The sequence below is a fragment of the Limulus polyphemus genome, unplaced genomic scaffold (genome assembly GCF_000517525.1).
Source record: "Limulus polyphemus unplaced genomic scaffold, Limulus_polyphemus-2.1.2 Scaffold45, whole genome shotgun sequence".
Classification (NCBI taxonomy): Eukaryota; Metazoa; Arthropoda; class Merostomata; order Xiphosura; family Limulidae; genus Limulus; species Limulus polyphemus.
In genome coordinates, this window is record NW_013665655.1 from 129,429 (window position 1) to 157,423 (window position 27,995).

The 27,995-nt window shown below is 33.1% G+C and overlaps 1 protein-coding gene across 1 annotated transcript in view; it reads right to left on the reverse strand.

Moving 5' to 3' along the window:
• Positions 1 to 27,995, reverse strand: part of LOC106462293 (receptor-type tyrosine-protein phosphatase F-like) — a 333,656-nt gene that overhangs the window by 27,956 nt on the left and 277,705 nt on the right. Inside the window, exons 10-12 of the mRNA XM_022389747.1 lie at positions 8,920 to 9,066; positions 8,491 to 8,716; positions 1,805 to 1,847 (exon numbers count right to left, since the gene is read on the reverse strand). Coding sequence (XP_022245455.1) covers positions 1,805 to 1,847; positions 8,491 to 8,716; positions 8,920 to 9,066 — 416 coding nt within the window. The remainder of the gene's footprint in view (positions 1 to 1,804; positions 1,848 to 8,490; positions 8,717 to 8,919; positions 9,067 to 27,995) is intronic.

Genomic DNA, 27,995 nt, shown 5'->3' on the forward strand with positions numbered 1-27,995 from the left:
TAATATAATAGCCAATGCTCGGTGAGAGGTTTTCGTTTATAAAATTTTGTTGTTGTTCTCGACTTGCTTTTTATCTTATTACCTCGTCTCCATAGTTACTATTTGCAAATAGTCAATAATATTGTAGGTCAATTTTATTGTTGTTCTTTCTACGCGCCGTTATAACACATTTTAATCTCATCATTTAATTTCTGTTGTGCATATATTGTTGTATAGAAGATATTTTAAAGTGATTCATTAGGTGGAAAACTAATATAGATATGTGGCGCCATCTAGTGTACCTAAAATCATCTAGACATTTTCATAAAAGTGACCCAAAAACGGGTTTAACTCGGTAACCGTAGCCCGATTTTAACGAAACTTGTTTTATTCTGTTTCTATTCTCATTTCATTACAAATATGGCGGTATTGTGCGCCGTTTTTGCTGTATTTAATTACAGACAAGCACACACACAAACAATCTCAGAGTTTTAGTAGTATATAGATACTAACAGGAGAATTAGGTAAATTAGAGATAACTAGATATCTATGGGTTGAAAAATGTTTTTTATATTGTAAAAGTCAAAATAGTTAATATTCATTGAAATAAGTTATCTGGGAAAAAAGGAAACATCATTCTAGTTAAAACCAAAATTAATAATTTTATTTTACTGACAATTAAATCAGAACCTGGTTATAAATTGAACAATCATTGGCTTATGTCTTATAATTGTTTTACTAATTAATCAATATTTTTTGTAAAATACATTAGATTGAACAATGTATTCTGTTTTTTTTTACAGATTACAGCTTTTACAGAAAGGAAGAATATTTTCCAAACAGATATGATGTTTTGATCACCAGTGCAATCATTCTTAAGCTCACTCCAGTAAAAACAGTCTTTTGTGTGCACAAGTACTATGCTGCATTTTCATTTTGTTTGTAAAATAATAAAGATTGTTTATTTGATAAATGCTGTCCAGTCTCCTTATTTTACATACACTAGGAAGATTCAGTAAAATTATCTGATTCAGAATCACTCTCCATATTTTCTGATTGAATCTGCACTTTGTAGTGGATCCATCTATCTGATACTTGTCAGAGAATCAGTTTTACCCAAAAAATACCACACAACTTCACAATGATCACACCAGTGATCAAAACATCATACCTGTTTAACAAAATATTCTTCCTTACTGTAAGAATTGTAATTTATAAAAAAATATATACTGGTAATCAGTAAGTAAATTCAAACAAAATCATGTTTCCTGTTGCCCAGTGTAAGATTTTTTTATAGTTTCAAATTAATTTTTCCTCCACTGCACTCATATTAAGCTATATAAATTATTTAATTCTAATAACTTTACATTAGTCTTATAAAGAAGTACTTAATCTACAAAAACCCCTAAGGTGAAACCCTATTTTTATTGTAATAAAAGTTTTAATTTATATCTGGCAAGTATCAGCGATACAAACAGAAACTTTTGTTCTCAGTATTGGCAAAATCTCTCTACCTTGCTCAGAGCAGTTAACAACAAATATTTTTAAGATTGTTGTTTTCAGAGTTGATTCACCCTTGTGCATATTTATTTTATTTCTACATTTATGTTTTCTTATGCATTTTCACAAAAGATGAGATTGGAAGAATAAATGTAGTTCCACAAGGAATCGTGCATAAAATAATACATCAACTAATGATTGTTTTACAGTTCAATGAAAACTCATAAACATCAATTCCACAAAAAGCATCTTGATACAACATGTTACTTTATATAACTACTGTATTTAATAACTGAAGATTTTACTACAGTTTGCTGAAACATACCAGTTTCTATTAGGCTGAAATAAGGACTTTGTTTGGACAGCACCTGAAATAAAAGTTTCTTCTATCAGTCTAACCTCAACCAATCAAAACCGGTAAACACAGAAGCATATTCTTATTTACAAAAATTCAATTTGTGTTTAACAAAAGTTAATAAAAGGTTAGAAGCAAAAAGAACAAGATCAACACTAATATTAGAGACAGATGAAGATGTATGGAATTACATGTATAGTGTAAACATCAATTCTATCTAAGACATTTAGAAAAATATTGTGTACAAGAACAATGGTTCATAAAAATAAGGATTATGATTTCAACATCTGATTATTTAGGATTTTATTATGACACAAGAAACTAATATATATAAATACATGTACCATGGACCTACAAATATTCAATTAGACTTCAGTATGTAATCAACTTTTGGAATTAAGTTCTGATCAGGGAAAGCTACATACTTAAAGTAGAAATAAAAATAAACATGATAATTAGTTTAGCTAATTAAATGTGTTTCTTATGTTTTTATTCATAAAGATTAGAATGCCTTGTTTCATCAGTTGGATACCCTTGCTGTTAATGATATTTTCAGCTGTAAACTCACTAATATCCCACAAGGTTCAGCCACTTTAGATTACTCTTAAATCAATATACTAAGCTAGACAATGGAAAACAATTTCCATAATAAAAGTTTAATAATAATAAAACAAAGTGTATTAGACATTCAAACCAACAATGTTAGTGAAAATTACACTAAAGAAATAATTTCAGGAAACACATGAACACTAGCTATTAGCTTCAAGTTCTATTGTAGATTAAACTTTTGTTGAACAATGTAAAATCTGGATAATACTGTGTATGCAAAACTGTCCACAATATATTTCAGATTTCCATAAAAGTTAGCCTCCTCTGTACTCAATATATTGACAAAAACATTTTGTGTGCATTTTTTTTTCTTACATGATAAAGGTATTCATAAGTCCACTGCTGTAAGTTCTAAACTTATAGCCATCTTTTAGTAAATGTATTTAAAAAACAAACAGTTTTTATGCTCTAAAAAAGTGCACTTATCACTGACTAGACCTGAGCAGTTATTCCAATTAATTGATTACCTATTAGCATCAATTACATCAATTTGGGTTATGTAAAATAATCATTTAATCAAAATTATGATTAAATACATGAATGTCATGAAAATAACCAAGTAATCAATATTAGCATTTTCAATTATTACTGTTTTTAATCATTCCAAATATTTCCGTTAGTATTTCTAATGATTGTTTTTCAATAATTCAAGGTTGTTAAGCTGAATGATTAGTGTCATGATTTAAGAAAACATTGCACTAACTGAAAGTATTGTTTCTGATTACTGATTATTCCAACCATCCACGTTTCCTGAGAATAATCAATCAGTTGAATGTAACTGATTAATGAGCCCTATAATTAATTGATTAACAAATTCCACTAACTGCCTAGATCTATCATTGACTCACAGTAATATACAGCAATTACAGAGAAAGTTTTACAGTTCAGCACATTGTATCTCACAAATGGTATGGCATAAGAAGATGAAATTACACAGTAATATTAAATTTATCATGCTGACAGAAATGCCCATTATCACATGTTGCAGGGCTGCACCTTTAAAAATTTGCTTGAGTGAGACATTGTGAAATTTTACAACAAATTAAAGTGCTATAAGCACTGAATGTGGTCATTTTTTTGTAGGGGATTTTAGGACATGCTCCTCCATAAAACTTTTATCAAATGAAAAAAAATGGTGTAATCTTGTGCATTTCCTGGATCAATTTGATGCTGAATTTGACCTGGAACCAGCCAGTTTAACAACCATAGTACATTACAGAAAGCTGTTAATTTGACCAAAATGTGAGATTTTTTTGATAATGCATCAAATCACGAGAATAAGTCCAGTGTGTGTTGGTTGCTCTACATATTGACTCAAGGGGTATAAATGGGCCTGTCGATCATGATGTAATTCACTCAACTGACATGTGTATAGAGTGAGGTAGTAGTAAAATGTTATAACACCAAAGAATGAAATGCTGAGAATGTTCTAATAGAATACTGTAATGTGCACAGCATCTGGAGAGGGCTTCCTTCCATTGTTGCCGTGAGCAAATTCATAAGGAGACAGGTTGCATTCATTATAAGACTCATACAGGCAGACAAGAGATACTTACTGGAAGCACTGCTAAGGTCAGCCATACTGTAGCAGAACAAGCCAGCTTGAGTTCAATAGTGCATGTTACATCACCAAGTGGTTTGGTTTTGTCAATTTCAACTGTTTTTAAGGCTTTCTGATCAACTCTGGAAATATTTCCTTATTAGCTGCATCATATTCAAGCACTGAAGAAGACAGATTGAACCTGATGTGTTGCATTCCTTAATAAGACTGGAATTCAATAACCAATGGCCTGCTAATACCTTTTGAAATGATAAAGTGCATGTCACCCCTTCTGTGTTAACACATGCAACTGCATAATTTAGTTTGAAACTAATCCACATCTAATATTTCCTACATACTTCCATGATGCAGTATGATGGTGTATTTTCATGGCCAACTTTGTTGTTGGACCACTTTTAAGTGTTAAAGAACCATCAGCAAATAGACTGTAAACCTCCACAGTCAATGCTGCATGGTATAGTAGTTGACCAATTGATGGCCCCATTCAGTTCAAAATTGGTTACAGTCTTGGTAGCTGTGCAATAACAAAGATATGATAAATAAGTTTGGTTGCAGTATTTTAATTACTTGGATAGTTGGAATAATCAAAAATAGTTGTAATTGGATATCCAGTCAATTTAATCATAATTTCAATTAATTGTTGGACTAATCAAAAGCTGTAATAATTGGAAGCACTAATTTTGATTAGTTGATTATTTTAATGACAATTGAAATAATCAGAAGTTTGATTTTTGCAATACTCAAAAATGGTAATAACTGGAAACACTAATTAATCAACTTAATCATATTTTCAATTAATCTATTAGTTTATGCGATACTAATCAACGTTCATAGGTAACTGATTATATCGATTAAATCACTCAACTCAACTGCATTTTACAGGAATTGTCCTGGAAGTGGTCAACATTCCAGATGAGATGCTCATTATTGCTGTAATGTCAATTGTCACATGGATGCAATATATTATGCATGTTGAAGGAGCACACTTCGAACAGTTGCTGTGATTGGTCAAAATTAGATCAGTATGGTGTCCCTGGTGGCAACATGCGACCACTGTGACATTTGTATCTCCATGATACCCTTACCACAAATGTGTAATTTCACTTTCTTATGACATAACATTTGTGAGATATGAACTATGAAACTTTTGTTATAGTTACCATGTACAACTCTCATATAACACAATAATAAATAAAAACAAGTTTAAATTCTACAGTAAATTCTCAGTGTTCAATCAACTTACTAATACATGGAGAAGTGTTTTGTATAAGCATTATGCCTTATCACACAGTAAAACAATGATACTGAATCATAATACATTAAGTTAATATCACATTATTAACATTGTATGAACAAGAAAACAAACCAAAACCAGAGAAAGTAAAACAAAAACTTTAAGCTTTTTCTCAGAGTTTTATGGTATCATTCTAACAGCTTTTTTCTGAATTGTTGCATTGCTAATATCTTTTCTGCAGGAAAGAGACTGAAAATGTACACAGTATTTGGTTTAAACGAGGTCTCACCTGTCATATTCAAGGTTACATTGACTTTCTGGCTTTTAAATCTAAGTTCCTATAAAGAGAACCAAGTATTATTTGCTCTTTTCACCACAGCCAAGCAATCAACTAAAAGCTTCTGGATTTCATCAATAATCTCACCTAAAATCCTTCAGTTTTTTTCCCCTCAACACCAATGCTCCTTTCACACAGAATGTTCTTTTCAAACTACTATAATTGAAGTGAAACTTTACAATTGTCAATATTGAAGTTCATTTACCATGTTCTGGCCCAATCTTTCAGACTGCCAAGGTTTTAATGAATAAGAGAAGTATTTTCAACAGAATCTTTTCTTCAGAATATTAGTAAGATTACAGAATTAGGAAATCTTACTGTTTAAGAAGTTATCTAACTTTCTCAAACTTATAGCTTTAAAACTATAGTAAATACACAACTCAACATTTTATTTCTCTTTAGAAAAATTTATTCAAAGCAATAACAGCATCCTTACTCTTAAGATAAAAAGTTTCTATACCTGGAATCAAGTAATACAGTAGCTTTTTTTTACCACATTTGAACACTTTGCAAAAATCTTCAGCAAGATGTTTATTTACAATCGCTCTTTGCTTAGGTGAAGCAAGCCAATTACCTACTTAGATCTGAATATAAACACTAATATTAATGCATCCTACTTTACTAATCAAACTTTAAAATAACCTGCAATGTGTTATATACTAAATTTATTCAATCACACACATTTACCTCAAAACATTACTCAATACAACTAAAAATACAGAATGTTTAGAATATTCTTTACATTTGAAAAGTAATCTTTTCATGTGGCTTACCCACTCAGAAGGTTTGTTTTAAATGACAGAAATTTTGCCTTACTGACATATTAACTTTTTCAAGGATGTTACTTATTATCTGGACAAAGAAAAGGGTATTGACTTGATGTACTTAAGGTAAAAAAGAAAAGAAAAAAGATTTAGATAATATACCCTGCAAAAGATTAGTTAAGATATACTCTTATCACCCTTTAAAAATATGATTATGAGTAACATCAGAAACTCTCCAAACCTGAGGCACATGCCAACTCTCTAATAGTAATATATGCCATTACTGAAATTTATTTGTACTACAGATAAATTATAGTAATGACATATATTAGTATTATTACTACAAATTGTAGTATTTAGATATCAAACCACACTAGACAATGAAATTAGAATTCGCATGTATTACTTTTAAGTTTTATGATTTAACCATAACTCCTTGTGACTGTTAATGTGTGGTACTGTTCTAATAGTACTACATCTGTAACTAATGTAAGTTAACTCTGCACAAGTTGTGCGGAGATTAATGTATAATGTTTTAGCGCTAACTTTTGTTTAGAGTTAGACCTACCTATATAAATTACAAGTAACAATAACAATGCAACACAGAAGTCAAAGATAAATGATAACATAATGGGTATACTTATAATTTAATAAGATCGAGTACGGAAGTATTCAGGGTAGATGTTCAAAACATTTGTGCGTGCACTCACACGAATAACACTCTTACACTGTTGCACTCGCAACGTCAGTGACCACCCATCCATCAAATAATTAGTAATTTAATAATAGCACTGATTTACAAATTAAAAAAAAAAAGAGTAAACCGGTCTCATATACAGTATAAGATGTAACAATTTAATTTTATTAGTGTCTTAATTTTAATTTTTATGAATCATAAGATTAATGTAAGTAGTTGAAGTTATTATTACTGACTAGCAAAACATTTCCGGCCAAATTAGTATCTTTATCGTAACAGCACTTCTTTACATATAACATTTATAGCACAATACGAAATGTGTAAATCCACTTGTATATAGGCCGTACTTCATAAAACTTTAACTTATGTTAGGCCTAAGTTCGATAAAGAGATAAATTAACACTGTAACCTATGTACGTTTTTTTTTTTACTTTAGTTTAGTAAGGACTAAACTTTACTGTACTTAATACTATCGATAAATAAACTTATAATGTTATTCTACGACCTAAAGTCAAACCTTTTTTAAAAACTTTGATAAGTTTTTAATATTCTGTTGTACAAAATGGTTAGCAAAGTATATTTTTGTTGTTGTTGTTACTTCTTGTTTCATACAGCAATTGTAGTGATTTGTTCATTCGCTTTGCAGCTCTCTGCCGCAGGCAGACTGTTTGTCGTCGAATGAATAATGCGCATGCGCGATTTTTCTTGGGGAAACATTCTAACTACGTATGCTTATGCAGCAGGTTCTCGGTAAGAAAGCGTAACGGTGGTACATACAAACAAGGAGAATAATAGTATAGATCCTTATATTATTTTTACGAGTCGATAAACATATTTTTCTACAACAGATCTAACGTTTAGAAAGATCAAAGAATCACAACTAAGTAAAATAAAACTATTTCTAAAATTAGAATAACAGGGAATTAAGATAGAACTGTGTACTTTATCAAGAACGTCAGAATTCGTTATGACATTTACTTTCTACAAAAATGGAGCTTCAACAAAACTAGCCCATTACCCAACTAATTTCCTAATTTTCTACCGTCTAGTAGCTAGAACATACAACATGACTATCTATTTGCGTTATATATATGTATGTGTGTGTATTTAAATAAAAAAAACAACTAAAAATTAAATACTTTTGTTTGTTTTAGCGAATAGCTACAGACTGGACTATTTGCGTTCTGTCCACCGCTGGCAGTCGAACCCCAGATTTAGCATTGTGAATTTGTGAACTTACAGTAAAGACAAAATATAAGGTATTAAAAGAAGTTTAGCAGTTAATTAAACAATATTATTTTAATACTTATTAGCAACTTTTATATAAATTCTACATGAAAAGACATTGTGTTTCTTCAAATACTTTAACGTATAAGATAGAAAAATACACATTGAAGATAAAAATTATTAAGCATTTTATTTTTTAAAGAAATGTAATATTACAACTTGCATACCGTTCCATTCGGACCAGTGATTTGCAACTCAACATAACCTGTGTAGTTTGTGCTGGGAGAGAGTTCACCATCGTAAATACTTTCATATTCAGCTGTAGTTTGTTGAACTTCTCCTTGTAATGTTGCTCTTTTAGACTGCCCTTCGCCTCTAGTGGAGTGATTCGGATATTTATCACAGATGCTGTAACGGCCATCTCCTATGATAATCTCATTGACGAAATGCTCACTTGATAAATGAAAATAAAAAGTGATTTCAAGTATTGCCACTAGATGCCGGGTTTTGACAATCATGGTGTTCTACCTTAACAATTTTTAACGAATGTATGCAAAATTAAAAAGAGTTAAACTTTTTATTGACATAATTCACTTTTAAGTTATTATTTCCATATTTCCTGTGAACAAATACTTTTTAAAGAACTTCTGACACACCTTGTGAACGCCTCTGCGAGATAAGCTCCATGACCATTCTCCCAGTGGACTATTCTGTATGTAGATAGTTCAATTGAACTTGGTTCTGGAGGGAGTGAAGAAAGATGTGCCCCTGGCTTCATCTTAATAACAATGATTCTGTAACACCTGTGTGATAAAGTATAAGTTCAAAGTTACACATTATAAAACCTTCTTTACATTTATTTTTATTTGTTTTCAATGTCATTCACTTTGATGATAAACATACAATAGTTGATGTAGTCTGGGCATAGTGTTAATTAATATTTCCAATTGAAAGTGATAATTACTGTGACACAATATAAGCATTAAATACCTCTGAAACCGTAAGTTAGTGTTGATATAGGGAAAATATTTTATTCCTAAGTTGAATTGAATCTGATACACAATTGTGAAACGTTATTTAACAGTTTATACATCATTTTCAGAAATTTTAAGTTTTCAGTAATGGTACACACACCTTTCTTATAAGAATGATAAAAGGCACTGAAGATATTTGAAAACAATATTTAGCTCCATATTTAAGAAAGAGGAATTTTTTATAGATTATTTGTTTTGTTTTAAGCGTAAAGTTGTATAATGGGCTAACTGTGTTGTGCTCATTGTAGTATCGATTCCAGAATATTTATGCGTTATAAATACTCGAACTTTTGGTTTCTCAGTAAAAGACACGCACAATTATCAACTTATCTAAATTTATATCAGGAGTTAAAACATTAGAATTGACTAGAAAAATAAACAAATTAAAAATAGCAAACAAAAGAGAATGGAAGTATTTATAACGTCGTCCCTTGGTGGCTCAGAGTTAAGCATTGAGGACTTACAACGCTAGAATTCGATGTTCGATACAAACGGCGAACATAACATTGTGCAGCTTTGCGCTAAAACAAAACAAATAAATTGAGATCTCCTTTAACAAAAAGTTTTAGTAATTAAAAATATACTTTTCTATAATACATAACAAGATCATTTGAGCTCTATCTTAAAATTACCTTAATGTAAGCGAACAGATTTTGTGAAATGACCACTTTTTGGTGCCTAAAATTTCTAGTAGATACTGAAATATCAACACTTGAACTGAGCAGCCTGTGAACAGTTTCCGTGACTGTGCATATTACTTGAAATTTATATTCTTGCAAGAAGGTCATTTCCTTAATAGGATTTTAACGATCTTACTTTTTTAAAAGTAATTTTGTGTTGGTATTCATAAAATAATCATTGGCATAGTGAAAGCAGTCCTCTGGTGAGAAGTTTTAAGACTTTTAACATCAGGTAACTCCGTTAGATAAAGTTCATTAGCTATTGCATATCTGTCGGTTTTATCACTTTTAAGCACATTACAACTAGAATTGAACTTTACATTGGAAACTGACGATTTTTCTTTTTCAAATTTTGAATAAGTAAACTTTGAAATTATAATTATTTTTAGGAGGAGAGGAGTCTGTTTAACGACAAATTATATTTTGTGATAGACTTTAAGAGTTAAATAGGTTCAGTGATTAACATTATACTGATAAGTTTCATTACAAAAGAATGACTTGTTTTTCTTCTTCAGTAAGTATTGAGTCATTACTATCACAAAAGTAGCCATGGTCACTTTATACTTAGTAAAGCTGTAGCTACCAATTATTACTGAAAATGGTAGAGCAAGCGATGCCATTGTATCAAACACATACGACAGGCTTATATAAACTCATTGTTACCTGACAGTTGAATTTTGTGGGATTATGGCTATCTAATAGTAGAAATAGACCACTGTCTAGAGCCGTTGCTATCACTAACTTACGATTAGTAGAGCCATCGATATTAAACTCAAAGGACTAGCAGAGCAATCGTTATCAGACGTCAAATGATTCCTGCTGTTATGATCAAACTATTTATCTGGGTGTCAAGGATCGGGTCACGAGATCATTTGTTTGTTGTTAAGAGCAAAGTTGCATAATGAGCTATTTGTGTTGTGCCCATCGCAGAGATCGGACCGTGAATTTTAGCCTTATAAGCTCCCAAGCTTACAGCAGAGCCACTGGAGCAGGATCCATTGTAAAAAGAAAATGCAATAAACAGTCTAACAGTCAGTAAGTTATCTTTTATCACCATACTATATTTGAATGGAGACCCTGTATAGGCCCGGCATGGCCAGGTGGTTAGGGCGCTCGACTCGCAATCTGAGGGTCGCGGGTTCGAATCCCCGTCGCACCAAATATGTTCGCCCTTTCAGCCGTGGGGGCATTATAATGTGACGGTCAATCCCACTATTCGTTGGTGAAAGAGTAGCCCAAGAGTTGGCGGTGGGTGGTGATGACTAGCCGTCTTCCCTCTAGTCTTACACTGTTAAATTAGGGACGGCTAGCGCAGATAGCCCTCGTGTAGCTTTGCGCGAAATTCCAAACAAACAAACAAACAGACCCTGTATAAATATATATCCATTTCAGTATATAAGTTTTGAGCTTCCGCTTTCTTCTGGGTAAACACATACATAAGGTTATAAACTTATAGTGGTTTAAGGATTTAATATTTTGTCTACTTTTACATTTATGGTCTCTTTATGTGTGTGTAAGTGTAACGACACCAATGCTAGTTGTTATAAACTTGGCACTAATTAGAAAGCCTAATTATCAAACACCTCAGCCTAATGAACTTGAACTAGTAGAACCATCAACTTCTGACATTTCTGTTACGGCATCATTAAAAGATACTTGGGATTAGTTAGGCTTTTACCATCTGACATTTAGGATTAATTAAGCTTTCGATGTAAATTGTTAGGTATTTAGTATTTTCAGCCCGAATTGCACCTTATGCGACAAACACAGAGAAAGTGACCAAATCAAAAACCTCAAGGTTCGGGCATAGCCATGCTAATTTAATACTGACCAGAGGAAGGTCAACCAGTCAGCAACATTTGCCGCCTGTGCTGTTGCTCTTAACCAAGTAGCAAGATTGACTTAACGAATCAAAATCTGAAACTGCGAAATGCATTGAATAGTATATCGTAGCTTGAACCTTGGGCTTTTCGACACGCAACTCGTCACACTAACTACTAGATTACGCTCAGTGTCAGTTAGTGTAGAGTATCAAAGTCATTGCTGACAATCAATTAGGATGAATTTCTTTTTAAAAGTATGTGTACATGTGTGTGGGTGAAAGATGGTTGTTGTGTGCTTTGTAAGAAAATTATGACTCTTGGTTTACGCTGAATCGTATGAATTCGTAAGTATTTAGCCTATAGAAAAAAATATAATATTGTCTCTCTTCGTCCCTCGTGTAGGCTACGCATATAATTAGAACTATCATTAACTTTGCCACACATTTAGAGTTTGTAAAACTATAGCATCCAGAGCTTAAACTATTAGAATTATTGGTAGAGGAATTTATACAATACTTGCTTAGAATACGCGAATTCGGAACTTTATCCAAACTCCCTTTGTTGTCGAAATACGGAAAAAATTGAGGAAAATTCATTAAAAACTGATCAGGCATTTTTATTTTCAGAATGGATGATATTTTATTCTATTATGTTGCACTTTAATCCTAAAACAATCGTTTTTACGAGGGATTCTGATATGCTTTTTGAAAAATGTATTTCTTTAAAAGTATTATTTCTGATTTATCTCGTCACAAGAGTAATTTTGTTTATTCCAGATTAAAACCGTCATTAAATAACAATAGCAACTCAAACCAGTCTTATATATGGGTCTTTAAAAAGGAAAACCAGGTGACCAATTCCTATTTCTATCTGGCTTTTTAAGTAGTCACACTTGAGATGTTAAAAAAAACAAAAAAACAGGTCTTTGTATTATCGTCAGTAGAATTGTGCAAATAGTCAAAAATGACGACAGACGAGTTTCCAGTTAAATTAACCAAATTGTTTTTTTTTTTTTTTAATATTAAATTGACACATTTCAGATGGCGTTTTTTACGTATCTTAACAGCATTACCTCAAGACAGTTCGTATGGACTTTGTTCTTTATGAATTTATATTCAAGAAAAGTTCTTGACATTAAAATAATGATAATAGTTTTGAAAATAAATTACACAGCATACAAACTAACTACCAAAATAAATATATATTATGATAAAATGATTACCATCAAATCTTTAAAAAAAGTTGAAGAAATAAGTCTATCAGATATGTTAATACCATTACGTTCATTTTTTTTATCTTTATTTTATTATTTTGATACAGTTAACAGTGATGCATTTTTTCACTTAAAGAAGCAAGTACGAGGAGATTCGCAAACTCGAGAATCTGGTTATTTTCATTAAAATATCGAAATATTCAGAAATTTGCAAAGTAGATGAATTATTTTCAGTGATAACACGAATATTATTTCACTGTAGTTTTTATTACATTGTCATGAGGGAATACAACATTATTTTACATTTCTATACATGATTTTCCTAATCCAGTAAACTTGATATTTAACAAAATGTTGATATAGAAAACACTATGAGTTTTAGTCATTTCTAAAAGGGGTCCCCAGGTGGGACAGCGGTAAGTTTAAGGACTTACAACATAAAAATCCGGGGGTTCAGTTTGCCGCAGTGGACACAGTAGATAGACTAATATGACTTTGCACTAAAACAAATAACCACCACCACCACCACCACCACCACCACCAATCTAATATGTGATGGTTTGTTTGTTTTATTGTTTCGGATATTCGCGCAAAGCTATATAAGGTTTGGTTTGTTTGAAGCTAAGCACAAAGCTACAGAATGGGCTATCTGTTTCCTGCTCAACACGGGTACCGAAACCCGAATTCTAACGTTGGAAGTCAGCAGACATACCTAATTTTGAACTGATAGAACAGGTTGTTTCTAATTAAGCACAAAGCTACACAACGGGCTATCTGTGCTCTGCCCACCACGGGTATCGAAACCCGGTTTCTAGCGTTGTAAGTCCGCAGACATACCGCTGTGCCACTGGGGGGCTGATAGAACAGAGGAAAGGTAGCTAATCAACAACGTCTACCGCCAAATCTTGGGCTAATGTAATTGAACAGTGAAATTTAACCGCCACTTATATAAAACATCAAATGCGTCAAAGTGCGGAAAGCATTTTTTTGCAGTAACGGGACGCAAACCATGGACCCTCGCATCAACAATCCAGCAAGCTAACCACAAGGCGAAGGAAGGAAGATAAACACGAACTAAAAGGAATAATGGAGGTTGTTATGTTTAAATATTAGGTCACACGCGCGTGAAATGTTAAAATTGTTTTAAGTGTGCAATATTGTTGTTTGATATGTTTAGATAAAAATCAATGGATTTTGCATGTTTTTTTCTTTTATGTTTCTGACGGTCTTTTCGCACGAAATTTTTGTTTGTTTGTTTTAGCGTAAAGTCACGTTGGGTCATCTGCTGTGTCTACTGCGGGGAATCGAATCCTGGATTTGTAGGTTTTAAGTCAGTAAACATACCGCTAACCCACACGAAATATAAAGATAGTAAACGACTAGCAACGAATGTGGAGGTATGAACTGTTTGTCCAGAGTTTATGACCTATACCTTACTGGGTTGTGTGATTTACACTATAGTTTTATAAGATTGGCGTGCCATATATGATTGATATGTGGATTGTCCTCGAATGAAGTGATTGACCAACGTCCCGATCTCGACCTTGTCGCCGCTAGTGAAAAGGTTTCTAGATGTTTTATAAAGAAGTTGTGTACATTATACTTCATTCTGGATTTTCTATTAACAGTAGAATATAATAAACCAAATGGTGCTATAGTTAGTTCTGTTGCACATCGAAGAGAGAGTGATAAACAGTTGGTACCTATGTACATGTGCTTGTTGTGAGGGTTCGGATTTTTAATTTCGATTAGTTTTCACTATCTTAATTGCAAATTTGTAAATAAACCTTCTTCATATTCTACATATCCGGATTTTCATCCACGGGAATTGAAAGGTGGGAAGGGTTTGTGACTACTGATGCAAGACAATGGACCGTGATATACTACACTTGGCATTTTCATATACTTTATTCATGAGCTTATACCGTTTCGTTTATTATTTCAGAAATTGAAATAGAGGCAGAATGGAAAGCAGTGAAACACCGAAAAAGAAACAGTGAGCGAACAATTTCAGTTTGTGCGTAATCTGCCAAGACCAGTCAAAATACTTATTGGCTGTTAATACTCATGAATTGTCGCTAAAATATTGTGCTTTACCAGAAACAGGTCGAAATATAGACACTGAGTACACACATCTTCAAAATACTTGAGAACCTGTCAGCATCCTATCTGCCTGGTGATAAAGCATTTTTCCATAGGTCCTGTTATGCTTAACTTGTTCGCCTATCAATGCTGCAAAGAGCAAAGCAACGACTTGAGAAAGCCATTTGTGATAAAAAAAAGTGGAAGCTTTATTATGAAAAAGCGTGGAGATTCGTCATCAATTGGAGAACCAAGATCATAGATTGTTGAACTTGGTGAATGATCACGACGTCCATTACAGTTGATGTTCAAGAAGAACTCATGTATATCTTTGCTTGGATGCCACATCAGAAGCTATTCATAATGTTTACACATTTAACATGGGAACAACGACCAAAGAAGCTCTAAATGCCAGCGATACCAAACACTGAAAGTCAGGCTGGAGAGTCTGTTCAATGATCCTGTGATGCTTTGGTCAATGACATGAAGTATTATGTGGGTATCAAATGCAGAGAGAGGCAGATAGGAACCAAATATGTAAAGAGAAATCATCCAGTGATGCTAGAAGGTAATTGCAGACATACAGTTGCTTAATTCAGTGCAAACTTGTCCAACCCTCCCCCACCCCAAGGACAACCCAAACAAGATCTGCGATGATGACGATGATACATGTTCTCTCAGAAAATTGAAGAGGATGAAAAATTGTCACGAACTCAAGCAACTTTGAAATAACACATAATGAGAGTACATTATAATACAATGATGTGGATACAGGATGATGATCCAATGCCTGATTTACCATCCCGAACACGGCATGGGTGGACAAACAATGACGGCAAACTGGTTCCAGTAATGTCTATTGATTCTCCAACACCCAATTTGTGTTATTACTCATCAAATGTTCTTCGCAGAAGGAATGCAGATCAGCCAGGTGCCGCTGTCTAAAAGCCAACCTATGCTGTACAAAACTCTGTGCCTGCAGTGATAAGTGCTAAAATGAAAAAAAAAACAAACTAACACAAACAGTGAGAACATGTCAGTTATCATCGATATTGGCAATATGTCTGATCAAAAATGTGACTGTTGAGTGAAGCACTATGAATACCTTAGCGACAGATACGTAAATCAATTCATTATCACTAAATATTGGAACAACCTAAATTTTTACCACATTTGCTTTATATAACAACATTTGGACCAGAGACTTACGTGAAAAAAAGCACCATTTTGACCATTTTATTTGTAGAAAGCACATGAAATATCTTGTTTATATTGGGTTCTTAATGTTATTGTGCTGCATGATGTGCGTTATGTATAATAAAACTCTTTTCTTTATGTCTATATGTTTCCTCCCATTTTTATCCGAAAAACTTATATTAAACTTAATTTCACACCTTCCCACCAAAAACACATGTCAAAAAAATGCCAAACCCTTTTTCCTCATTAGATGGACCGGCATGGCCAGGTGGTTAGGGCACTCGACTCGCAATCTGAGGGTCGCGGGTTCGAATCCCCGTCCCACCAAACATGCTCGCCCTTTCAGCCGTGGGGGCGTTATAATGTGACGGTCAATCCCACTATTAGTTGGTAAAAGAGTAGCCCAAGAGTTGGCGATGGGTGGTGATGACTAGCTGCCTTACGAATTGAAACAAAGAAATACACAAAAACGAAGAATAAAACCCGTAGTAAAGAAAACAGTTTCTAAGAGGTGTTTCTAGCAGTTTATGAAACAAACCGAAGCTAAGTTATTGCAAAGTAAATTTAATGTAAATTGTAATGAATGCAAACCTTACTGAATATGCAGAAACATCTGAATGGTGTTCACAAAGTGATAAGCATATGGTTTTCAACGAACTGCGAGTGCATATTTTAGACCTAAATAAGTCGGGAAAGCCCATAGCAATTGTATTTAGTGTAATTTTAATTTTTAAAGGAAATTACTAGCGGGTTAAGTGTTATTTGTGGGAAATATTTTGCAAACAAAAGAACTAAAGCTGAAACTGAAGCCAGTCGTCACATGATGAGAACAACATTATGCCATCGTGTACCATACTCGTTGCATTGAAAAGTTTGACGAAGCAAAAACAGGTAAGGTGATTCTGAATTGGAAAGCCAATATGCAATCCAGACTCCTCGGATAAAGGATTTTCTAACGATATGAGAATTATAGTTTGATCGAGAAAGTTGAGAAAAAGTTTCGGACAGACAAACGGAAGCGTATTATTTATATAGGTTACGAACTACATCTACTAAGTTAGAAACTCATATTAAAACATTTCAATATATACACGGACTACGTGAGGACGAACGCTGCCACTGCCGAAGTCTGATACAGTTATGCTATGGACTGAAAACAAGAACGATAAGTTGCATAATTGACCTTTACACTGTTTTCAAACTGAGTGTGACCTATTTACATCTAAGGTTGTACTTGAAACAGTGCGATTTTTAAAATATGTCTTTCAAGGAAACAAAAACGAGAGAAAAGGAGAAAATCTTATGTTGATAACTTTGAAAAGTCTTTGTCTCAGCGAGAGCATTACTGCAAGAATAGAGATAAGGTTAGAAACAATAATGCTGAAAATACGAAAGGAGCCTCAGCCATTAAAACAGCCAAAAAAAAAAACTATCACCCTGGCGAGATGGGGGAAAAAACATAGCAAAGATATCATCAAAAGCCAGGAAATGTCGACAGATAGCTCTAGGAAAAGCTATGATAAGGATAGCCTTAGAGGCCAGTCACTCTCGAGACTTTGTACCAAAAAAAGCTACGAGACAATTGCTATTTGTTTTAAATAACAAAAATTATGAAGTAGGAATGGGAGCACCAAAAAAAGATAATGAAACAAGGTAGGAATGGGGAGGGGGGATAACAATGCAATACTTGGCAGTTTTTGACAAGGAATAACTTCAAAGTCGGTGTGGCCATCATTCCACCCATTCCTAATTCGTATTTTACTTTGAACTTTGATCCAATTATTGACTTGAATTGAGCTTTATCAGTAGCTAATCCTTTCTAAATACTCAACAAATTCAAAATGTTCAAAAATCAGCGATTTTGATACTATTCTTTTGGCCCACTGCTTAGCAGTCAGATAGCTATAATGTCTTCCATAAGCAAGGTATGACTATTAGAGCTTTTTGTCCGACTTCCGACATTACCCCCCCTTATGATGTCATGCATTTCGTTAGAGTCAAGTAATTTGATTACATACATGTATCTGTACTTTATTGCTGAAACAAAGTTTAAAAAAGAAAAATTTAGCTATGTACATCTTTCATTTAGTTTGACCAATTATTAAGTTACTAAAAACACGAAGTAGGAATGGGCGGAATGATATCTACACCAGTGTTGAGGTTGCACTGTGTCTGTTTGTTTGTTTTGAATTTCGTGCAGAGCTACACGAAAGCTATCTGCGCTAGCAGTTCCTAATTTAGCATTGTAAGACTAGAAAGAAGGCAGCTAGTCATAACCACCCACCGCCAACTCTTGGGCTACTCTTTTGCCAACGAATAGTGGGATTGACCATCACATTATAACACCCCACGGCTGAAAGGGCGAGCATGTTTGGTGGGACGGGGATTCGAACCCACGACCTCAGATTGCGAGTCAAGTACCCTAACATCCTGGCCATGCCGGACCTGCACTGTCTAATAAATTACCAAGTGTTGTAATATCTTCCCGCCCATTCCTACCGTGTTTCCTTACTTTTTTTGGCTCCCATTCCTACTTCCTGATTTTTTTTTTTTACACTTGTATAATACAAGAACTGTTTTGCAAAGTTAAGACCCTTACCAAAAATGGATAAGCTGTCACAATGAAATTTTTGTGTGGAGAATATGATGAATAATAATGTTTTTTGTTTGTAATTAAGCACAAAGCTGCACAATGGGCTATCTGTGCTCTGCCCACCACGGGTATCGAAACCCGGTTTCTAGCGTTGTAAGTTCGCAGACATACCGCTGTGCCACTGGGAGCAAATAATAATGAAATGCCCAGTTTTATAATGGACTTCCAAATGCTGCTACATTTTATGTTTTGTTGGAGTATTTCTGGCGTGGAAAAAAACAAAGGTTGTCGTTTCATTGATCGTTGTTTGGTCAAGTGACCTGGGAGGATCAGGTTCACTCTGAACCTCTACCTCCCCCACCTCCCCTTTGGCTATTGATTTGATTCGTGAGTGTCTTAGATGAAGCTCACGGAAAAACTGGTTTTGGTTTGATTTGAATTTCGCTAACTGCGCTAACCGTCCTTAATTTTGCAGTGATAGACTATAGGGAAGGCAGCTAACCAACACCATCCACCGCCAACTATTGGGCTACTCTTTTACCAAGGAATAGTGGGATTGATAGTAACATTATAACGCCCCACGACTGAAAGGGCTAGCATGTTTGGTGTGCGAGAGATTCGAACCTGCGACCCGCAGATTGCGAATCGAGCGCCCTAACCACCAGGCCATGTCAGATCAGGAAGAAAAGAATGCATGGACCAACTTATCGCTTTATCGTTGTTGTCACGCAATTCTAGCCTCCAGTTTAATGAATTATCGTTTCTTATCTAGTGGTTTGGAAGAAATATAACATATAACTGATCGCCGATCGAGGTCAATTTCATGCTTACGTGAAACTGGAGTAATGAAACACATAGTAGTTATGAAATTTGAATGCCTCCCTCAATGTTCGATAGGGGTGAGATAAACAACAACAAATACAACGATAAAAACTTATAATTTTACAAACTCCTCCACCATTTTAAAAATAAAAAAAAATAAAATGAAAGTTAAGCGTGACCAGCCACGTGATGCAAATCACGATTGTTGTAAAAGTCGATATATTTTTTCAATTTGTCTGTGTCACAATATAATAATGTGCGGCTACGCATTACTATTCATTGATGTAAGCACATTGTTTTGATATTTATGTAAATTTTGAGGCACGTTTTAATGATATTATTTGTATATTTAACGTTGAGATTCTTGGTTTAAGATTAGAATGATTGATTTTCACGGTGGATGTTAAACTAACATAAAATGCTCGAATTTTAAAGAGCTCTTTAACTTTGATTAAAAACTTGAGAAAAAAAGAAAAGAAACATGAAAGTTAAAAACAGTTGACTAGCAACAACGTACAAAAGTTACTAAGGTCTGATTATTTAACGTTGAAATAAAATAAACAAAAAATCACAGACAATTTTGTATAATTTTCCTTAGCTCTACGGGTTCAAAGACAAATAAAAAAAACAATCAATTAAAAAATAATACAGAAGTCAGTGAAATTTTGATAATTATTCGACTTCGATAACTCCTAAAGAAAATATATATCCTATAACATTAACATTATGTAACGAATTTATTATTATGTATTTATTTTGAATATGAAAGTTGTTTGGATTGAATTTGTATTTAGAAATATGCGTGACTTGTAGTATCAGATATATGTTGCGTATAACGAATTTCTCATATATATTTATTTTAATGTCAACGTTTGTTAAAGTACCACCGTTCAATGAAAATGAAGTTGATAAATACTTCCAACATTTTGAGAAGGTTGCCCAAACCATGGAATGTTGCCCACCGAAAAATGGTCATTATTGTTACAAAGTATCTTAACTGGTAAAGCACAAGAAGCTTACGCCGCTCTCTCTCTCTTTAGAATATTGTACGAATCATGATAAGGTTAAAGCAGCTATTCTCACATCATACGAGTTAGTACCGAAGGCTTATCCCCAAAAGTTTAGAGGTTATCGCAAACAAGACAATCAAACTTATATGGAGTTTGCCCACGAAAAGGAGTTTTTTTTTATCGATGGTGTAATTCGATGCATATTGGCGATAGTTTCGACAAACTAAGACATTTATGCCTAATTGAAGAATTTAAACGTTGTGCACGTGACGACCTCAAAACTTACTTAAATGAAACTCTATAGGTAGCAGTCGCTCTTTCCAATGACTGCACTTTAAAACATAAAACCACTTTTCATAAAAAGAAATCCCTACCAACTAAACAAAAACCTGTAACTGTTCAATCTACTAAAGTTGGGGATTCTTCCCAAAAATCCAGCTCCTCCAATTCGAGATCTTCATACAGTTGGGCTAAAACTTCATCAAAATCATTAAGGCCTGTCTGCCATTTTTGTAAAAAACCTGGTCATGTTATGTCCGATTGTTGGGGCTTGAAAAAGAACAAAGAAAAAAGATGCAACACCCAGTGTTTGTGTCCACATATGAACGTAGTTTCACCAGATCACCCGATGTTGTTGATATGGCCACTGATATAAAGGCTGATGTAATTAGAGAGGAATTTAGACCTTTTGTGTCTGTTGGTTTTGTGTCTTTGACAAATGACACTGGCAATCACATACCCATACGTATTCTACGTGATACTGGGTCGACTCAATTATTATTGTTAGAAGGTGTACTGCCTTTAAATTCGAATTCTGCCATTGGTAAATCTGTTATTGCTCAGGGTATTGAGGGTGGCTTTGTTAATGTTCCTCTTCATAATATTTATTTAGCATCAGACCTAGTTTCGGGACCGATTGTGGTTGGGGTAAGACCTAATCTGCCAATTAAGGGTGTGTCATTGTTGTTGGGAAACGATTTGGCTGAGAAAAAAGTTGTTACCGAACTTAAAATGGTTAATGAGCCGATCTAAGGATGATGTTGTAGTTGAGGAGAATCCTGATGTGTTTCCCTCGTGTTCTGTGACTCGAGCTCAGGCTATGAAATTAAGCCAAAAAAAACAACAAAGGATAGACATGGAATCAGAGAACGATATTGTAGATTTGTCCCAGACAATTTTTGTTGTCGAACCTAAAATGGTTAACGAGCCGATCACTGTTTCATCTAAGGATGATGTTGTAGTTGAGAAGAATTCCGACGTGTTTCCCTCTTGTTCTGTGACACGAGTTCAGTCTAATAAATTAAGCCACAAACAAATAATAAGCGCGGATTCAGAGGATGATATTATAGATTTGTCTGAGACATTTTTTGGATCCGACAGGGATGTTGTGAATGATCGTCCTACTGACAATACCTTGGTGAGTGACAATGATGGACGTGAAGGATCCGATTCACCTAGTGAAGTTCCATTTACTAAAAGTAAACTGATCACTGAACAAGAAAAAGATTTGCAGATCACTTCACTATTTGAACTCGCACTCCCAAAAGATGAACTGGAGAAAATTCCAAATGGTTATTTTTTCAATAATGGTGTGTGTGTGTGTATGAGGAAATGAAGACCACCAGATGTGCCAGCTTCAGAGAACTGGGCTATTGTTCATCAAACTGTTGTTCCCAAACCATGTCCTTCTGAAATATTGAAAGTTGCCCATGAACTCCTCCTAAAGATCATTTAGGTGTCAACAAGAAAGGTGACAAAATTATAAGATATTTTTTTTGGCCAAAGTTAGGCAAGACATTTATCAATTTTGCAAAGCTTGTCATACCTGTCAGTTGGTCGGAAAGTCTAACCAGAGAAAGACAAAGAAAGAGAGAAAGAAAAAGGAAAACAGAAAGAAATAATTAATCATAATAGTTGCCATTATAAATTATAGTGTTGTATACATATATATATTAAAACGTATTTGTGTCAAAAACAAAAGCGGTGTGAATCAATCTTGTTGCAAATAGTGCAAATTAGATAAAATATCGGCATATTTCTAAACACTAAATCCAGGGTACATTTCAACTATTAAAAGTTAAATTGTTTAACTCGGCTGTGGATTATTTCAAATTCTCAATACGTACCTTATTTGTTTGTTTTTTAATTTCGCGCAAAGCTACATGAGGGCTATCTGCGCTAGATATCTCTAATTTAGAACTGTAAGACTAGAGGGAGCTAGTCATCACCACCCACCGCCAACTCTTGGGTTATTCTTTTACCAACGAATAGTGGGATTGACCGTCACATTATAATGCCCTCACGGCTGAAAGGGCGAGCATATTTGGTGGGACGGAGATTCTAACCCGCGACCCTCAGATTACGAGTCGAGTGCCCTAACCACCTGGCCATGCCGGGCCAATACCTAGCAATTAAAATAACGGCTAATAAAAAATAATAAAGATCAATAGGATTTTACTAATTCTCCGCGACTAGATAATAAGTAAGCAAAGTCACATAAAGGTCAATAAGATTTTACTAATTATCTGGGACTAGACAATCGGCAACCAAAGCCACATAAAGGTCAGTATGATTTTACTAATTTTTCGCTACTAGATAATGGGCAAACAAAGTCATATATAGGACGGTATGATTTCACTAATTCTCCGCGATTAGACAATTAGTAAACAAAGTCACATAAAGGTCAGTAAGATTTCGCCAATTCTCCGCTATTAGGTAATGGGTAAACAATAGCTTATAACTGTGTGCATACGAACTAAGACACCAGTTTTTGTGATGCGTATTTAAAAAATAAGTTATTGTGTCAGTTATTTGGAATACTGGTTCCAAAGGAAGCCCAGCTTTGGACACAGGGTAGTCGTTCGCAAGCGAACACAAAAACTTCGTTGCTGCGAATGTCAATTTCACATATCAGCAAGAGGGAAGGAAAAGAGAGGATTCCTATTTAAATATGTGAATCTGAAGCCTAGTCCCTTAACCCTCTTTTTCCTAACACCACTACCAGATATACAGATCGTCAGTATTTATCTATACAGTTAGGCCTGTACATCTCACATTTTCAAATTCGCTCCGCCGTGTACGAACTACTTTATTTATAATGTGATCCAGAAAAATAGAATATCACATATATACTAGAAATAGATAAGCTCGGCACATTGAGAGTTTTGAGTGTAGGGGTGAAAGCTTTCGTATGGTAAATTTCCTATCATAGTATTCACCAATAAGTGGAAAATATTTTCCTTTAAAAGTCTTAATGTTTCCAAGTTCGAGATGAAAGGCTTGAAAAGTACTGTACATTTTCAATGCTCTGTTCATGAAAATGTTGTTCAGGCTTCTTTTTGAATAGAAACTAAAGTAAAATATAAATCAAAGAAAGTAGACTTACTATATCAATCCATATCTAACGATTTACTCGAGAACCTTTAGATCAAGAAATACTGTTAGAGAATCGTTTGGTTCTTCAAATGTAAATTTAATCTTGAAATGGTTATAAGTCATATACTACAAGAATTCTTGCACATTTTCCCTTTGTTTAGAAATAACAAAATGTATTGTTTATCTAACTTTGTTACACTAGCGGCTTAAAAGTATTAAGACAATGTTGTAACAAAATGTTCTCATGAAAACACAAAAATAAGTTCACTAATGTAGGTACTAATTTTAAGTCCATCGTCGGATCTTTTCTGTTTCAGGCACTGCGTTCAGATAAGAAAGAATATATATTTATTTTTAATTTAGTTTTTAATGCTGATTTAAGAAATATAAATTAAAATTTAGAGAAATGAAAAGAAATATTTTTTTATTTTGCTAGGTTAGGTCAGCTCATGTGAAGTTAGATCAAGTTAGACTAATTAGTAAATAATTACATGTTTAGTGAAATAACAAATAAATGTCGTCGAAAAAAGTATTTTCCCATTTCTTCCACTTTAAAAATCAATTCTCTGAATTATAATTTATATTTCTGAAATCTGCAGCAAATTGAAAGTACACTTGGAATGTGGTTAAGAGACATAACAAGTTCGTTTGGCGTTGTAGACATGAAAATGATGACCTCTGAATATTTCTGAATTTTCACATTGAGTTTGTTACATTGTATTGTCTTGATGTTTTGCAGTTCTTTTAAATAAATAGGTATATATGTAATACTAAAAGTACTTCCTTTGTTTCTTCATTTTTCCAAATTTTAATTTATATTTCTGAAATCAGCATTAAAGACTACATTAAAAATATTTTTTTTTTATTTGAACGCGGTGCATGAAACAGAAAATATTCCCATCTCATTATGTATCTTAGTAGCTTAGTTAAATAACTTGTTAGACTTTTCTTAAGCTAACTACTTTATAGCTCAGAAATAAACTTTGCACATAAATGAAAAACGTTATTGAGAGGTATGTTGATATATAGAGATTAAATCTAAAGTGACAGAAAAAAATAGCTTGATTAAACGTAAATTCTCTAACACGCTAAAAAACTAAAGATATTTTCTTTCATTGAAACTTCATTATTAATGTGAGGTTTCAAGGGTACACTAAGTAAACTGGCCAATCTCTGATTTTAAATATTAGAAACTTTTTAAATTGAAAGAGAGGTTTATGAATTTTATGCAAAAGTTATAACAAACCACTATGTGATCCAACTGATTTAATAATATTTTTCTTTATTTCCACAAATACTCCTGCAATTTACTTTCTCTTTGTGAAGTAAGATCTGTCTGTAAATCTAATAAATTATGTTTAGCACGTCTCATGAAAACTTGAATATTTTAAGTAAAACGTTTTTCTTTAGAGACTAATTTGACATTTAAAAAAAAATTATGAATAAAAACTGTTCAGAGCTAGGACTGAAACTCAAAAGATAATATTATCAAAAGAACAATTATACTTAGTCCAAGCTGCTAAGGGTTTTAACTTTTGTAAAATACTTCTGCATTTAAATAAACAAAGAAAGCGTAATTCAATTAGAAAGAGCTAACAGAGAAACTAAGACTTCAAGGTGAAAGCTTTTTCTTAACATTCTACTGATCATAATTACAGAAATTATATATGATATTGGAGAGTATCTAAAGAAGTGTTAAAACAATGTGATTGTGGTTTTGACCTATTTAACTTCCGTGATTGTTTTAGACAGATTTTTCCATAAGGCCTTTTATTTTGAAATTCAACATTATGCTTCAAATGTAGACTTTATTCAGTTTTTAAAGTACTTCGGAAAAGAAAGTTTTAATCTTTTCTACGAATGGATTTTAGATTTAATTTCAATATTCCTCCTCAAAAACAAACTAACTAATGAATGACAATTATTTCCCAATTTTCTGTTAAATACTTTAAACTTTAAAAGCCTAGGAATAATCTCACAACTATTCTCTGCATTATCTTAAAATTTCAAGATGAAGACAACATATATTTAATTTTAAATACAACTCCTCAGTGAACATTAAAGGTTTAAGAGTATCAATTCCAAATTTTTCCCTAATATTAACGGCAATAGATTTACGTTTGTGAAATCTAAGTCTTATGATGAAAACGAAAACAAAAGTGAAAAGACTTAACATAATACATATTTAAGTATCAGCAATTAGTAATCATCAGGCAATAACTGTATAACCACTTCCAGCCAACTGCGTTGTTTAATTTTGAGAAGTTTATTTAAAGGTAGAGCAAAAAACAGACATTCTCAGTCGGTGAAATGCGGTTCAAAATAATACATCACTTAGATTTCTGTGATAGAAAATTAAATACTTTTACTAAATTATATTGTACAAAATGAATAGATATGTAAAATTACACATCAAAGTCATTCAACTAAAACGCAAAACCTAAAAGCATGCCTAACTTTAACTTAAAATTACACTAGGTTATTTTAGGTTATAATAATTTGCTCCCTCTTCTAAACAATGAACATTATATGCATATATTAAAATACTGACACGAATATAAATTAAAAGCGGGACTATTGTTTCTCAAATTAGCTAAACCTGAATTAATGCGCAGGCTCCTTAGGGTTAGCAAATGAGTTAAAAGACTGTTCATTCTTGTAAAACTTTTGATGTATGAAAGAACTGGCAAAAGTCCAAACGGTTGCAGTGAGTTGTGGCAATCGGATCATGAACCTAAAGTTTTCGATACAAGCAAAACTGAAGCTGAAATAAGCTTAAGTTTTAGAATAGGCTTTCCTCTAGGGACGATGTAAAAAGTTTCCACGAGCGTAGAATAAAGAACATCATATAGGCTACTAATTCATTAAATTGAAATTCTTTCTTGGCGAATATTAGATTATATATAGAATACAATGGAGTTTCATGATCAAATTTAAGCCTAATAAGTCTTACCACGGGAAAAAAACAAAACAAAAAACAAACAAACAAACAAAAACACAACGTATAAATAACGACTCCAAATCTTAAAGTGCGTTTAAAAATTAGCCTTTCAGATTCAATAACTTTTTATTGTTTTAAATAGTCCCATAAAAATAACAGTAAGTATATATATATATAGTAAATATTTATACGATTTTTCATCAATACAAAGAAACCAGTTTGAACGATTAAACGAAGGGATGTTTGCTTAGACATGAATTATTTGAATATCTCATCTTTTTCAATCATAAATAACATAAGATATATCTTCGACGACAAAGCAGGATATCGCTTTTTGATATTCTATTTATTTTTAACTCCCTATTCTAAGTTACATTTGAGCGTTTTCAATGGACAAATATTACAGAAGAGGTTAATGACTTAAAATACCCAATAAATAAAATTAGTAAAAGCATATTGTTTTGAAAGTGTATGCATATTTACGAAGTATACATTTACCGATTTTATTTTAAAGCTAAGCAAACTTCTATATTCGAACATATTTCTTAACTGCATATGTGCATATTAATTTAGATTCGAGTTCACAAATAGTGACTCGAAAACTCAGTTAATATTTTTTAAACTTTTTAACACCATTAGAATTCTACAAATGTTATTATGATTTTTCATGCTCTATATGCGCTGTGTGATTTCACCATGAACTAAACTTTACTTTGTTATAATGTTTTCAATACTACATTTTTTTTTGTATTTGGCTGATAAAATTTATTGCGGAAGTATATTTTAGTTGTGTTTATACATGAAAGATATACTTAGATATATCTAAAATAATCCTTCATAACCTAAGGCAATATAAAAGTACTTCTTTCTCTTTGCCGGGATTTAGATTTTTAAAGACCTGGTAAAGTCGGGTTCGTTGACCTCTTCCTCCCTCCTATACTATGTTATATGGTTGCTGTAGA